General features: G+C 43.9%; 1 protein-coding gene across 1 annotated transcript; it reads left to right on the top strand.

Annotated features, from left to right (window-relative positions):
• The first annotated feature begins 3255 nt into the window (after window positions 1–3255).
• Window positions 3256–14005, top strand: Degs1 (delta 4-desaturase, sphingolipid 1). Its single transcript, XM_051148044.1, has 3 exons — window positions 3256–3443; window positions 5994–6736; window positions 13532–14005. Exons 1-3 carry the CDS (start codon window positions 3362–3364, stop codon window positions 13676–13678), a joined length of 972 nt encoding a protein of 323 aa, XP_051004001.1. The 5' UTR covers window positions 3256–3361; the 3' UTR covers window positions 13679–14005.
• The last annotated feature ends 2076 nt before the right edge of the window (window positions 14006–16081 follow it).

Raw genomic sequence — 16081 nt, 5'->3', positions numbered from 1 at the left:
AGTCTTCTCCTCCCTCAGAAAGGAATGTTTCCAGAGGAAACAGCAATGCAGTGGCTGGCCCCACCTGAGATGCCCCATCAAGAAGTATGCAGATGTAGGCAGCTTTTAATAGAAGACAGTGTTTGGAGTAACTGCTGCATAATGGCCTTCTTGCAGATTACTTAATAAGAGCCAAGGCAATATGAACTTGTTAACCCCAGAGCCATGAATTTATATTTCTGTTGGTTTTTCTATGTGTACACACTAAGAACTTTAAAAATTCAGTACTAGGCTGGGGACATGGTAAACATTGCCTTGTTGCTCTTGCAGAAGACCTGGGTTCAGTTCACAGTACCCACATAGAGGCTCACAACCATCTGTAACTCCAGTTCCAGGAGATTTGCTGTCTTCTTATGACCTCTGAAGACACCAGGGACACATGTGGCACACAGACACATATGCATTCAGGCAAAACACCAATCCACATAGAGTAATAAATATTAAAAATTAAAATAAGCCTGGCAGTGGTGGTGCACACCTTTAATCTCAGCACTCGAGAGGCAGAGGCAGGCAGATCTCTGTGAGTTCAAGGCCAGCCTGGTCTACAGAGCTAGTTCCAGGATAGCCAAGGCTACACAGAGAAACCTTGTTTCAAAAACAAACAAACAAACAAACAAAAAATTAAAATTAAATTATACTAAAGAAATATTCTCAGTTGTAACTAAAGTAGTACCATAACTATTCTGTAGCTCAAAATCTGTCTTTCTTTTTTGTTTTTATTTGGTTTGGTTTGGTTTTTGGAAACAGGGTTTCTCTGTGTAACAGCCCTGGCTGTCCTGGATTTACTTTGTAGACCAGGCTGGCCTCGAACTCACAGAGATTCACCTTGCCTCTGCCTCCCGAGTGCTAGGATTTTCCTGAAGTATTTCACCTCGCCATAGAATATCCTGTTGTTTCACCTCCCTGAAAAGATCTTAAGAAAATTCCCTCCAAAGCGGAAGGGTTTTGTTTATTTGTTTGTTTAGTTTTTTTGAGACAGGGTTTCTCTGTGTAGCCCTGGTTGTCCTGGAACTCATTTTGTAGACCAGGCTGAGATTAAAGGCATACACCACCATGCCTGGCTTTCAAAATCTTTCCTATAATCTCATTTTATTTGGTTTTGAATTTTTTGAAACAGGCTGGCCTCAAACTCATTTTCATCCCGCCTCATCTTCCTGAATGCTGTTGCCACAGGTCTGTACCACCACTGCTCCGCCGCTGCTCCGTTCTTTTACAGCTGTGTGCGTGGCAGAGGCTCTGCCATGGAGCTCACTTCCTGCACTATTCTTTTACGTTTTTTAAGCAGTACCACCGCATAGCACCACCACAGCACAATACAGCTTGAAATGTGTACTGTACTTCTGGTGTTTTTAGTTTTTTCTTTAGTATGAACCTCTGGGGGGGGGGGGGCGGCGAGAAGCACTATTAAAAGAAATTTAAATGCGTTTTTCATTGTTGTTTTGGTTTTTGTTTGTTTTTGGTGGTGGTGGTGGTGGTGGTGCTGGGTCTTGAACCTAGCATCTTACTAGTCACTCTACCATTGAACTCTATCTCCAATCTTTTAGTATCTTTGTACTTGCTCTGTACCCCAGGCAATTTTGGAATTTGTAATCTGCCTTGAGCTTCTACTCACCAGGGCTCACACCCAACTGGGACAACCATGCCCAGCAAGAATTTCTTAAAACCTTCATCTATCCAAATGATACTTGAATTGTAATTAAGGTCACATCAGGGCCTAGAGAGATGGCTCAGTGGTTAAGAGTTCCTACGCTCTTGCAGAGTTCAGTTTCTAGCACCTATGTGGGCATGGGGTGTCTTACAGCTACATGTAATTCCAGCGCCAAGGGATCTGACATTCTTTTCTGGCCTCTGAAAATGCACACACACACACACACACACACACACACATTTTAAATAATATCACATCATTTTTAACCCTTAGGAATAAATAAGCCCAATGCATTATAGCTAGTTAGTTTATCCTTTAAGTCCCTGTTAACTTGTTGGTTTTCTCTTTATTTATTAGAGAACACAGTGGCCCTATAGTTTCCCACAGTGAGATCTTGCTGATTGTATCCTGAGTGTAGTTTAGTGGACTCTTCTGTTGTTTGTAGTTTCTGTGCATTAGCAGTTGTAACTACAGACTCATCAGACTTGGGTATCTGCCCCTCTGTCTCCCCACTCAGGGTGCAGTGTTCCTGTGCAGTGGTGTATGCATGTCTGGTTTATATTTGTGTGCACTTGGCTTCTTTGTTTTGTTTTTTTGTTTTGTTTTGTTTTGTTTTTGAGACAGGGTTTCTCTGTGTAGCCTTGGCTGTCCTGGACTCACTTTGCAGACCAGACTGGCCTCCAACTCACAGTGATCCACCTGCTTCGGTCTCCTGAGTGCGCCACTACATCCGGCTGAACTTGGCTTCTTTAGGAAAGCCATCATGTCTATTAATCCTTGAAATCTTAATTAGCAGTTTCCTTCACTCCCAGGCTCTGGGCCTGAAGGCAGGCCTGTAGCCCATCTAATCGACCGACCCATTCTCCAGCAGTTCCTAAGTGAAGAAGTGGTAACGCATTTTGAAATCAAATCTCCCCTACCTCCCGCTGGAAGTGGTGAATGATTGCTTTGTGGCAGACATGAAGATTTATGATTGAGTAACCATCAGTATAAGAGAACACTAGAACCACCAACTCCACCCCATCTCCCCCTTTCCTTTTCTTGGCAGCATGGTGAGACAGCCCTGAAATTCCACTGGGAGGCAAAGGCTGGATCACCAGTTGGAGGACTGCCTAGTGAGACCCTACTTCAACAAACACAAGCAAAGTAAACAAAGCAAACACATGGTGGGAGGGGAGGCGGAAGAGATGAACAATAAGAAAAAAAAAAAAGAATTTATTTTAATTGCCACACACTCCAAATCTCCAGAAGGCAACCAAACACGGCTCAACAACTAACTTGCTATTAAAAATTAAACCAAACTTGGGCTTGCTGCCATTTAATCAAGCCGGCGATCTTCTGGACTCTTGGAGAGGTAGCCACCCCGAAGTACTCCACCCACGGAGGCGCTAAAGCGAGAACTTTATCCAGCTGCAAACCTTTTCCTTCCCTTTTCACCTTCTCCCAGGCTTCAGGAGCGAGCGCAAGGCCCTCCGCAGCGGAATCCAGACCCCGCCCATCACCCCCGCAGCCTTCAGAGGCTGCCGGGCCGGGGCGGGCCCGGTGTGGGCGTGGCCTGAAGCCCCGCCCCTGTCCCCGCCACTTACCGACACGAGCCGGGGAGCTAGCTGCCGCCGCCACTTCAACGGAGCCCAGACGCGAACGAGAAGCCGAGCGGGTCTGCGTGTTGCAGCCATGGGGAGTCGCGTGTCCCGAGAGGAGTTCGAGTGGGTCTATACGGACCAGCCGCACACCGACCGGCGGAAGGAAATCCTGGGTGAGGACCGGCTCCCCGTTATGTGCGCGCGGCCGTGTGCGGGCCCTGTGCGGCCTCCGGCGCGTGCGCTGTGTGAGCAGGACCTCCGCGGCCCCCTCCAGCCGCTCAGCTGCTCGGCGGCCGGTGCGGGAGAGGCGGCTGCAGCGGGACGCGGGGCGAGCCCGAGGCCCGAGGGATGGGGGCCTGCGCCTCTCCTCCCCGTGCCTTCTCTCCGCCTTCCCCGCGCGCTGCTGGCCCTACGATGGTCAGGTGCTGGCTGGCGGTACCCATCGGCCTGTGAGCTGAGGGTCTCCCCCTCCCGCCCCCGGGTTGGGCGACCCGGACCTGCCCGGATGGTCGAGTGTGTCTTTCCCTACACGCTCCAGCCCGGCGGCCCGCTGAGCTCAGGGCGTGGTCCAGGGGCATCCCCGGGCCCCCGGGAGCCTCACGTGGTTCTGTAAACCACAGGCCTAGCGGGGGACCAGCTTCCGGTGACCCGAGGCTTTCCAGACTGGACGACTCTGGTGAGTCTCTATCCCAGTCATCTGCGGGACTAGGCCAATGGAAGGGCGTGCAAGCTTAGCCTTCAAGACTTTAGGACAGGCTGGGCCTGATTTAGCCTGGAGAATATTGGGCGTTTCCGCGTGAAATAAAGTCTCTTATCCCTCGCAGGCTGCCCTTAAGAGTAATGACAAATGACTGGGTCGAGAACTTTGCATGAATTGATTGCCCAATTCTATTCTCCATTTCCAGTACTTTGACTGGGCCGGCATTTTAAAAGATGATCAGGTTAAAAGATGGGTTAGATTGCAGCCGACGAATATATATTTTTTTCTTCCTAGTGCTAAATAGAGATAGAAAGTTTTTGGTTTGATTGTTGTTATTGCTGTTGTTTTTATCTTTGTTTTTGTAGTTAAAAAAAAAAAAAAAAATGAGCTGGGCCCAGTGGGGCAAACTTGTAATTCCCTCCTTTGAGAAATTATTCTGTTGATAAGGTTAGCGCCTTAAGTATCATCGGCACTTTCATTAAATGTCACAGTCTAGACAATTTTACATTTTCATCAAAAGTATATGAAGATTCTGGCTTCTCCACAACCTAGTTACTGCTTGTTTCTGGGTGTGTGGTCATGTGCATGTGCACACACACACCACAGTGTGCATTGTGGATGTGAAAAGACAACTGTCAGGACTTCTTCCACTTTGTTTTGAGGCAGGGTCTCTCCTGTTTCAGGCTTTGCTGGGCACTCCAGCTAGCTGGCCTGAAAGCTTCCTAGCTTCTGGAGCAGGCTGTGGTCTCAGCACCTTCCCTTTTGAGGACTTCAGATGTGCACCATCACACTGTGCTTTTTTTTTTTTTTTTTTTTTAAATTTTTGGTTTTTAGAGGCAGGATTTTTCTGTGTAGCCTTGGCTGTTCTGGACTCACTTTGTAGACCAGGTTGGCCTCGAACTCACAGCGATCTGCCTGCTTCTGTCTCCCAAGTGCTGGGATTAAAGGCGTGTGCCACCATGCCCTGCTCACACTGTGCTTTTTATATGGGTTTCCTTCCATAGTCTACATACGATTCCTTTGTGAAACAGGTGATTCGCAAATGTGTCTGCCTGCTGGTTAGAGTGTCACCTGCTCTTTTTGATACTATTATTTTAATGCAATTCAATTTATCTTTCCTTTTTCTTGAGCTCTATAATTTCGGTAGACCTACGATCCATGTAGGGTTAGTTTTTTTGATGTAGGGAATAGGTCTGTGGTGTTTCAGCACCATCCTTTCCTGCTGGTTAGATGAGGGAATTTGTTTTACTTTGTTTCCTTTTTTGAGACACGATCTCACTGTGTGATCCAGACTGGCCTGGAACTTACTAACTCCCTTAACCTCCTGTATGGTAAAGCTATAGGTGCCACTATACCCATTTGGTTTTAAAGTGAAAGTTCAAAATAGAATTACTTGAAGGAAATTGATTGGTCTGAGAGAACCATGAAAATGAGTTTTATGACTTGGAGATCCCAAAAAAACAAATGTTATGTTCTTTCCTGTCTCCGCTGTGCTAATTTGATGGTTTATATAAGATAAATACGCCTGAGCTTGGGTTAGAGAGATAGCTCAGTGGTTAAGAGCACTTGTTGCAAACTAGAAATGATCATACTGAGTGAGTTAACCCAGAATCAGAAAGACTTACATGGTATATACTCACTTATAATTGGACACTAGCCCAAAAGGCATGTCCCATGAAAGTCTTCACTTACCAGGAGAATGGGACAGATGGTAGGACATCCTATTGGGACTGTAGGTGAGAGAAATAGTATTATGATTTAGAAAAGGGAAGAATCACTGGGCGTGGTGGCACACGCCTTTAATCCCAGCATTCAGGAGGTAGAGGCAGGCAGATCGCTTGCTGTGAGTTCGAGGCCAGCCTGGTCTACAAAGCAAGGCCAAGACAGCTAACGCTACACAGAGAAACCCTGTCTCGGGAAAAGAAAGAAAGAAAGAGGAAAAATCTAATTGCATTAATTATAGTTGTTGAAGTCTTCTGTGCTTTTCTTTCTTTCTGATTTGCAGTATTTTCTTTTCTTACAGCAAAGTATCCAGAGATAAAATTGTTGATGAAGCCGGACTCCAACCTGATCTGGATCATCGTTGTGATGTTCCTCTCCCAGCTGGTTGCGTTTTACTTAGTGAAAGACTTGGACTGGAAATGGGTCATATTTTGGTCCTATATCTTTGGCAGCTGCCTTAACCATTCAATGACTCTGGCCATCCATGAGATTTCTCACAATTTCCCCTTTGGCCACCACAAGGCTCTATGGAACCGCTGGTTTGGAATGTTTGCTAACCTCCCTCTCGGGGTTCCATACTCCATTTCCTTTAAGAGATATCACATGGATCACCATCGATTCCTGGGAGCTGATGGCATTGATGTGGATATTCCTACAGATTTTGAGGGCTGGTTCTTCTGTACCACTTTCAGGAAGATTGTCTGGGTTATCCTTCAGCCTCTCTTTTATGCTGTTAGGCCCCTGATCATCAATCCCAAACCAGTTAGTTTTCTGGAAATCATTAACACTGTGGTCCAGATCACTTTTAACATTATAATTTACTATGTTTTCGGAATGAAATCTTTAGTCTATATGTTGGGAGCCACCATTCTTGGCCTCGGTTTACACCCAATCTCTGGGCATTTTATAGCCGAGCATTACATGTTCTTAAAGGGACATGAAACATACTCGTATTATGGACCTCTGAATCTACTCACCTTCAATGTGGGCTATCATAATGAACACCATGACTTCCCGAACGTCCCTGGGAAAAACCTGCCCCAGGTGAGTAAAGAACCTGATGATGTTGTAATAAATTAGTCAGGGCTTGCTTTTTGTAAAAGGAATATATATATATATATATATATATATATATATATATATATATATATATATATTGCGTGTGTGTGTGTGTGTGTGTGTGTGTGTGTGTGTGTGTGTGTATCCCCTTTGTCGCTAGCCTCACTTTACTGAGGATTCCCATTTTGTGTTTTGGGTCCTCTGGCTTGGTGGTAATGCTTAGCGGTCACAGGTGTTGGAGGAGCTACACCAGAAGCAGAAAACAGTTCCTCCATGCAGGGAGCATCAGTTACTGGAACATTTGCTACTGTGAAACAGTTTTAGTTGTTCTTGTGACACACAGGTGAGGTGACTGCATAGTAGACAGCGTCAGTGTCCATGCTGTGCCCTTCCTTGGCAGGAACTCTCTCTGGACAGCTGGTCTTTCGTGTATTGTGTGTGGAGTAAGCAAATGAAGACAGTTCAACCTTCATTCTTTTCATCTTTTCCAAATCTGGCCACTCCCTTAACTTCAGTTGTTTTCTGTTTTCCTGCTGAATCCTCTCACCAGCTTTTCAATCTTCAAAATGAGGAGCATGGTTAGGCCTTGGTGGAATAAGGCTTTAATCCAGCAGTCTGGAGGCAGAGGCAGTCAGATCTCTGAGTTCAAGGCCAGCCTGGTCTACAGATCAAGTCCAGGATAACCAAAGCTACACAGAGAAACCATGTCTCAGGAAAAAAACAAAAACAAAAAGAAACAATAACAAAAAACAAACAAACAAGGTATGCACATGGTGGCGCATGTCTCTAATCCCAGCACTGGAAAGCAGAGGCAGGCAGATTGGATGGGATGGCTTTGAGTTCGAGGCCAGCCTGGTCTACACAGGAAGTCCAGGACAGCTAGGGCTACACAGAGAAACCCTGTCTCGAAAAACCAAACAAACAAACAAACAAAATGAATACCCTGTTCTGTTTGTTAGAAAAAAAGAAAAGGGAATTCTAAATAAATGTTAATTTAAAAAAAAAAAAAGATTTTTTTTTTTAAAAACTTCTATTTTAAAGCTATGATGTATTTAAGGGAACCCTAACGGATACTTCAGACTGACCAACACAGTCACATTTTTAAACACTGTTGAAGAATCACATACAACATGATCACGGTTGTTGCATGTGGTCATTGTTTTGGATCTGGTTAAGAAAAAACTGTAAACTACACTGGCTCAATGGGTAATCCATACCATAAAAAAATATGGGTTAAGGTTAGATTTCCCAGGTGTAGTACTGATAGAGTTTTGTAAGAAAAGTGTCCTTTGGAAATATATGTTGCAGTATTTGGAGTTGAAATGCAGGGTTTTGTTGCCACATACTCAGGAAGAAATCGGGTTTGTTACACACATAGTACACGTGCAAAGTAAGTGTGTCCAAGGGCTAATTGGGAAACTTGAGGGCTCCTTTTATTATCCTCTTAGCCTTTCAGTTAGGGAGAGAGCAGCACCCACGTGTCTGGAGACAACTTTGAAGAGGGGTACACAGTGGTGTTAGTCCCCAGCCCCTTGGTGTCACTGCTGGTGTACTAGCAGACGTAGTCTGGCAGCCCATGTCCCCCTTCTGTGACTAGGGAACAGAGTTCTTGTTATTTTCCACAAAGGATCATGATTTAAGGAGAACAATCAGTGTATCCGTGACTACTTACTTCCTGCTCTTCTGTAGTATCTTCTTACCCCTTTGTTTTGTTTGTTTGTTGTTTTTGTTGTTGTTTTGTTTTGTTTTTTAGTTTTTTGAGACAGGGTTTCTCTGTGTAACCTTGGCTGTCCTGGACTCACTTTGTAGACCAGGCTGGCCTCAAACTCAACAGCAATTTGCCTGCCTCTGCCTCCCAAGTGCTGGGATTAAAGGCATGCGCCACCACCCCAGGTGGGCCTTACCCCTTTGTTAAATTAATAAAGTGTCAACAGTCCTTGAGTTAGAAAACCCTGCTGTGGAGGAATGTCTTGAGTGGATGTAACAACTGTCAGTAAAGTGGTGTTTAACCAATAAGCTGGACAGAAGGACAGGAAGTGGAAGGCAGGACTTCCTGGAGAGGGGGCGGGGCCAAGTTTGACAGTTGAGAGGGGGAAGAGAAATGGCCAGAGGATCAGAGTAGTTTGTTTATATTAGTTTACAAGTAGATTTGTATCAGTTTAGATTCTGCCCAGCTTAGTGCTATGTTTCAGACTAAGTACATTTCAGACTCTCAGTTATTAGCCATCTTAAGCCAAACTGATACAATTTACTGTAACAAATTGGCGCCCAATATATTTAGTGTATTCATACCCTTTAAAAAACGATACTTTGTTACAGTTTGATGGGGGGGAATAAAGCGTTATGGTTCCTCTCCAACTCATTATGGCAGAAGGCTCTTGGATCCTTTTTGGCCTTGGCTTTTGTTGTTCAGGGAGAAAGGCAGAAAGCTGAGAGATGCTAGGCTAAGTTACCAACAATGAGAAGGGAAGAAGGAACCAAACTCTCTTCCAAAGAGTTGATAACGGCTGAAATTCAGAACTTATTAGCTGCAAGGTGTTTGTCAGCTCTCTCTGGAAAGGGTCTACCTACGCAAATTAGCAATAACTAAATTCAAAAGAGTGGTGGGCAGGGCTTCACTTACTGAAGCCTAAATTGGTACAACTGACCCAATACTTAGAATTTTTTTGTTAACTCTTGAATATTAGTTGAGATTTTTGTAGATTTTGACTGGAATTGAATGAAATATTTGTGTAGGGCGGTGGTGGCACATACCCTTAATCTTAACACAATGGACAAAAAGATAGGTTGATCTCTGTGAGTTCTAGACCAGCCTGGTCTCCATTGGGTATGACCCCTGCCCCCCCCCCACCTCCCACTGATAAGTTACTTGCAAAAACAGCCTAAGATTTAAACCAACTGACAAATTTTTCATTGACAAACATGCAAACTGCATGCCTCCCACATTGAAAAGCCTTTATATGCTAAGTTGAGGTGTCACTGCTCTGGCAGCCAGCTTATTCCTCTAAACATGAGCTATTTTCATGGGGGACAGGTGGCGGTCACACCAGATGCAAAAAGACACTGAGGACTTACAGGAGACAAAGTACAAAGTGTAGTTAGGTCCCCAAAACTCAAAAGCTAAAATTCATATACTTAAAAGGATAACCTTAATGCTTTTTCTTTTGCTCAGGGCAACCAGCTTGTCTCTAACACAGGATACATTTTCTCGGGAGACTAACAGCAGCCTAGCCTATCCCATTAGACACCATAGAGCCTAGAGAAGGACATTTAGTTTAAAAGGTGGAAGTGTCCACCCTCTATGAAGAGAAGGGGTGAGACAAAAACACCTTCAATAAATGTAAAAACCTAGGTACCAGATGCCTAGGGTATGCATACGTTTATTTAAAGCTTAATGCCTCTTCTTTTGCTCAGGGCAACTTGCTTGTCTCTAAAGCGGGATACATTTTCTTGTGAGACAGGTAGCAGCCTGGCCTATACATCAGGCGCCACAGAGCCTAGAGAAGGACATTCAGATCTATACAATCTTGTTTTGTTTTCAGTTAAATAATGATTGTATGTTCTTTGAAATGGTAATATTATGCTTCCTCTTTGAAAGAGGTCAAAATAAAACAGAGCTGGATGAAAAGGAGACTGCTGACTTAAGTCAGTCTGTACGTACATGAATTCAAACTACAGAACTAGCCTCAATTGTTCTGTGAATCCTGCATACCTCATGCATTTATAGTTTTAGAACTATATAATGCTTGTGAGAAATTATATATTTTCAGAACAAAAGTACCAGGCACTGATGCTGGATCAGACCCGACAGGATGCATCCTCCAGCATGCTGAGATGCTGACATCCTGCATTCCTCATGTTCCATCCACAAGTGCTTTGGTTGCTGTTGTCATGAGAACAGAACATCTCCTAGGACAGCTTTGAAGAAAGCTCCTGATTCCAATTGGTCCAGCATTTCAGACTGTCCCACACAAGACTTTTATTAAGCCTGAATTTTTCAACATTTAGAGACTGGACCACAAATGCTATCTCTAACTGTTTAACCATTTTCCCAGTTTTATTTGGGCCCCTGCATAGGTATTATTTGTCCCAAATCAGCCAGAAGAAGCCTTAAAAAGAGAACACCATCCCATTTCCCTTAAAGGGGGGCGGGGGGAGTTGGGTAAGGTTTTGGACTATGGATGTTTATCTTCATTGGGAATTGGTTGTGTTATTGTCGGTTTTATTCAGAGAGAGAATGAGGTTGGACTCAGGGATTTTCCCTGAGAATATAGAAGTATATAGGAATGATAGGACAAAAGGTGGATTATTGAATCTACTCTTCAACTTAAGGCCTTAATTGTTACTCACAAGGCTATTTTTAATTCATTGGTATAGAATATTAGATATTGATGTGAAATACGTTTATTTTTAGTTCATTGTACTATTCAATTTTATCACAAGAATATATATCCTAGGTTCAATAGATAAAGAATATTTAGATAAGGTCTTCAAAAACCTCAGAGACCTACAGAATATGGCATTTAAAGAATTTTTTATTGTTTTGAGGATTCTTTGAAAATGAGACAGGTTGACTCCTGGCAACACCTGCCTCAAAAGATGGTAATGAGCATCAAGGAACCTACATATGGAGAAGGCTTCAGATGTGGCAAACCAGCCACTGGGCAAACATGTCCTTGTTTTCTGCCACAAACAGAATTCTGCCTGAAATGGGCAAGCTCTGCCCAGACAGGGTAGGCAAGTCCTCAATAGTCCCTGCTTCACAAATATGTCTGTCAGATATATTGGGCCAGCAGGCTAAAGATGGTGCTCCAACATGTTAAAGAGTTTTGAGTTACTGTGAAGGCAGCAAAGTGTCTCTGTCATTTTTTTTAAAGCTGCTAACCTCCACTTCCTATTTACTCAGCTAATTAATTTTATTCTTTCTCAAGTCTCTGATGGGGTTGAAGACAGCAAAACATTATGAGTATAAGATAAATATAATGATTGTTTTGTGGTTCTTATTTATGAATATTGTATATTGGTATAATGATATAAATGTATAGGTAAAAAGTTTTTTATTATTAGACTAAAAGGGGGAATTGTGGAGCAATGTCTTGAGTGGATGTAACAACTGTCAATAAAATGGTGTTTAGCCAATAAGCTGGGCAGAAGGACAGGAAGTAGAAGGCAGGGCTTCCTGGAGAGGGGGCAGGGCCAAGTTTGACAGTTGGGAGGGGAAAGACAGATTACAGGAGGTGAGAAATGGCCAGAGGATCATCAGATTGGCAAGTGCTTGGGATATATGTATGGTATGAGGTTTAGAGTAGTTTGTTTATGTTAGTTTACAAGTAGATTTGTATCAGTTTAGATTCTGCCCAGCATCGTGCTGGCAGCATTAAAGTACGTTTCAGACTCTGTGTCAGTTATTAGCCATCTTAGGCCGAACCGATAGAATTTACTCTAACACGCTGTCTTTCTTGTTCCTGATAAGATATATGCCTATGAGGAATTCTGTTTATTCAATAACTAAGTGCCTGACATTTATTACACAGTCCCTATGTATTATTAATATTTTAATGTCTTAAAAGGTTATGCAGTTTTAATAACTTTGCTGCTCACAAGCATATTTTATTTTAAATTTTAATTTATGTGTTTTTGCAAATGTGTATGTTATCATGTGCATGCCTGGTGCCCTCAAAGGCCAAGGTTGTGTGGAGCCTCTGGAAGTGGAGTTACAGGTGGTTGTGAGGCGTCTTCTGGAAGAGCATCACGTGCTCATAGCCACTGAGCCATGTTACCAGCCCCAACACAAAACATTTTTTAAGCATGCATTTTTAAATTTGTTTACAACTTTGTAAGAATCTCAGACATTGGCTGTGGTGGCACACACCTTTAATCCCAACACTCAGGGAGGCAGAGGCAGGTGGATCTCTGTGAGTTCGAGGCCAGCCTGGTCTACAAAGTGAGTCCAGGAAGGCCAAGGCTACACAGAGAAGCCCTGTCGGGGGCGGGGAGGAAGAATCACAGACGTCAAATTTTAGTATGTGAAGTGGATACACAGCTGCCAAATGCTAAATTCCCTAGGTGTTTTCTCTCTCCCTCTCTCTCTCTCTCTCTCTCTCCTCCCCTCTCTCCCTCTCGCTCCCCTCTCCTCGCTCTCCCTCCTTCTCTCTCTCTCTCTCTCTCTCTCTCTCTCTGGTTTTTCGAGACAGGGTCTCCCTGTGTAGCCTTGGCTGTCCTGGACTCGCTTTGTAGACCAGGCTGGCCTTGAACTCACAGGGATCTGTCTGCCTCTGTCTCCCAAGTATTTGGATGAACGGTGTGCACTACCACACCTGGCCCTTCCCTAGGTTCCCTTAATTTTTAGTATTACAAATTTGATTTTCTTTCTTTCTTTCTTTTTTAATTTTGTTTTTATAATGTCTATTGTTCATGGACTTCTTGTGTTAATGATGATTATTAGTGCATTTTCAGTCTCAGGAGTGTCTTGACTCAAATGTTTATCCAGGCTTTGAACTGGCTCTGTCATTTTATGATTTGGGATGCTAGTATCTTTCTCTTCCAGTTGCTAAGTAACCTGATTGCTGCTGGCTTGGCCCTCAGTTCACTGTGGACTGTAACGAGCGTGCATGTGATCTGTAGAGCGTCCTTACTCATGAAGAACTGCAAGAGTCTGAAGCACCATGAGCGAAGGCGTTGCCCACTGGCTGGCTTGGGGTTTGGTGCTTCTGTCTGTGTCAAACACTCACCTGTCATCCTGAGGCCTCAGTAACACTCCCTGTGTTTGTTTACTTCCAGGTGAGGAAAATAGCAGCTGAATACTATGATAATCTCCCGCATTACAACTCCTGGGTCAGAGTACTGTATGATTTTGTGATGGATGACACAATAAGTCCCTATTCACGGATTAAGAGGCCTCCAAAAGGGAACGAGGTTCTGGAGTAAATACCATCACAGCCAAAAACATTCCTCTCCAAAGCTTCATAATAGCTGATAAAGTGGACTTTCTGCCTTGTTACACTTACAGTCGGCGATGCTCAGAAGCTGCACTGGCATAATTTCCACCTGGGGTCTCGTGGTACGAGGCTGATCAGCCTCAGACAGCCCGACTCCTGCGCTCGCTCACCTGTACTCATGCGTTGTATTACTGTTACTGAGGATGCCTTCACTCATGTCTGTCATACTATAAACATTATAAAAAGCTTATGTTATTTTTCACTATAAAGTTTTACCTTATTAAACACCTAATAAACTGAACTGCTAATAACAGTATATTAGTATTCATTGCATTATTATATTTCATTAATTATATGCTATAGTTACATGATGTTAGGGGGAACTTTAAATTTTCATTCAGAAGTTTTATTTTGTTTAAAGGCTTGTGTTGTGTAACTTTCCTCTGGATTCAAGCATTTATTCCTGGGGCAGGGAGTGAGGGGAAGGAAGGCCTGTAAGACTCATGGAGTTGATGGAGTTGTGCATCACAAAAATCCCTGCTTAAGGCTCCCAACGCAGTGAGCCTTTTAGTGAGTCCAACAGGACCTCCAAGGATGCTGATGCCATTCTGTGAGTGTGCTGCCCACCCTGGGCTGGGCATTTTTTGATGAAGCTGCCTTTGAGTAGCTGCCAATCCTGTAAGTGATCCAAGTAAACTCACTGGTGTACCAAGCTAACCTTAGGTGAGATCAATTCTTCATCGTCCCTGGTACTCCAACTGATAGCAATAGGCGTTTGGTTTGTCATTTTCCCTGGAGAAGTCGTATAAGCAGAAAAAGTTGAGGTGAAAATTTCTTTCTCTATAAATTACTGAGAGTTTTTTGTTTTGTGTTGTTTTGTTTTTCTTGCTCTGTAGACTAGGCTGGCCTTGAACTCAGAGATTTACCTGTCTCTGCCTCCCAGGTTCTGGAATCAAAAGGGTACCACCGCCGCCACCACCACCACCACCACCACCACCACCACCACCACCATCTGGCAAGTTATTAATTTTTACTATCATCCATGTCACCTAAATTGGACACTGCTGGGCCTGAATAAAGTCTTTACTAAATTTAACCATACCCAGATTCAACTGTGTTGACTGTCAGCTTTGGAAACAGCTAATAGACCTTGTGTTGTGCTATTCTGTGGAAGCATGGTGGGCTGGTGGTGGTGATGGTGGGTAGCTGGCCTCTGGTAGCTGTGTTATTAAGACCAGCAATCCTGGTTACCTCAAAAGTATCTCTGGAGGAAGTGCAGCATAATGAGGGAAGATACTTTTAGAATGTCAGCCATATTGTTAATGGGTGCCCAGATCCTTTTCTGATCTTCTCTCGGAGGAACTGTAACTCTTGTCAACTGTATCTATTCAAGAGATTACTAAGTGTCAGGAGGAAGGCTGGGCCCTGGAACCTTCAAAGACCTGAGAGATGGTTCAGTGGCTGCACCACATTTCTGTTTCTCATCGAGGTTTCAAGGCTTAAGCCAGGCTTCCCTGCCCCAGCCCTCCTCCATAGCAGGCCAGGAGCCACTCCCCAGTGATCACTTCCTTCGTGGCTCTGTACATGTAAAAATAGCTTTGAGGGGACTGGAGAGATGGCTCTGAGGTGAAGAGCACTGTCTGCTCTTCCAGAGGTCCTGAGTTCAATTCCCAGCAACCATATGGTAGCGCATAACCATCTAATGAGATCTGGCAGGCAGGCATACAAGCAGAAAGAGAACACTGTATGCATAATAAATAAATAAATCTTTAAGAAAAAAAGAAAAACAAAGAAAGAAGAGCTTTGTTAACTCTTGGTAACTCCTGAAGTGAGCAGATGACAGCTGTCTGTGTTCCCCAAACTGAACAAGCCCAGGGCTAGACTGGAGTCTTGGTTAAAGGAGTGAAACTGAAGTCCTGAGACTTTGTATGGCCTTTAGATAAATGCAGTATCTAAGGGTTAAATCTAATATCTAAGTTTAAGCGAAGGGATGTTTGAGAATCCTTTTCACTGTTTGTCATCCAGCTATTATCTTTCATTTCCTCTTGTTTGCAGTGCTGGGCTGGAGCCCAAGGCTGCATGCATGCTAGTCAAGCACCGCTGAGAAACGCCCCGACTCCATGCTGCCTTACTACCAGCTCAGCCTCTCTGTCTCTATACAGACAGAGCCAGTTCTTTTTTTTTTTTTTTTTTCCCCCCGAGACAGACTTTCTCTGTGTAGCCTTGGCTGTCTTGGACTCACTTTGTAGACCAGGCTGGCCTTGAACTCACAGCGATCCGCCTGCCTCTGCCTCCCAAGTGCTGGAATTAAAGGCGTGCGCCACCACGCCCGGCTGGCCAGTTCTTTTTGTAGGTAAAAACTGGAGCTTAAAGAGATGAGTTATGGGTCCAT

The sequence above is a fragment of the Acomys russatus genome, chromosome 6 (assembly GCF_903995435.1).
Source record: "Acomys russatus chromosome 6, mAcoRus1.1, whole genome shotgun sequence".
Taxonomy (NCBI): Eukaryota; Metazoa; Chordata; class Mammalia; order Rodentia; family Muridae; genus Acomys; species Acomys russatus.
Note: the sequence above shows the minus strand (reverse complement) of the source record. Positions and strands in the feature narration are given on the sequence as shown.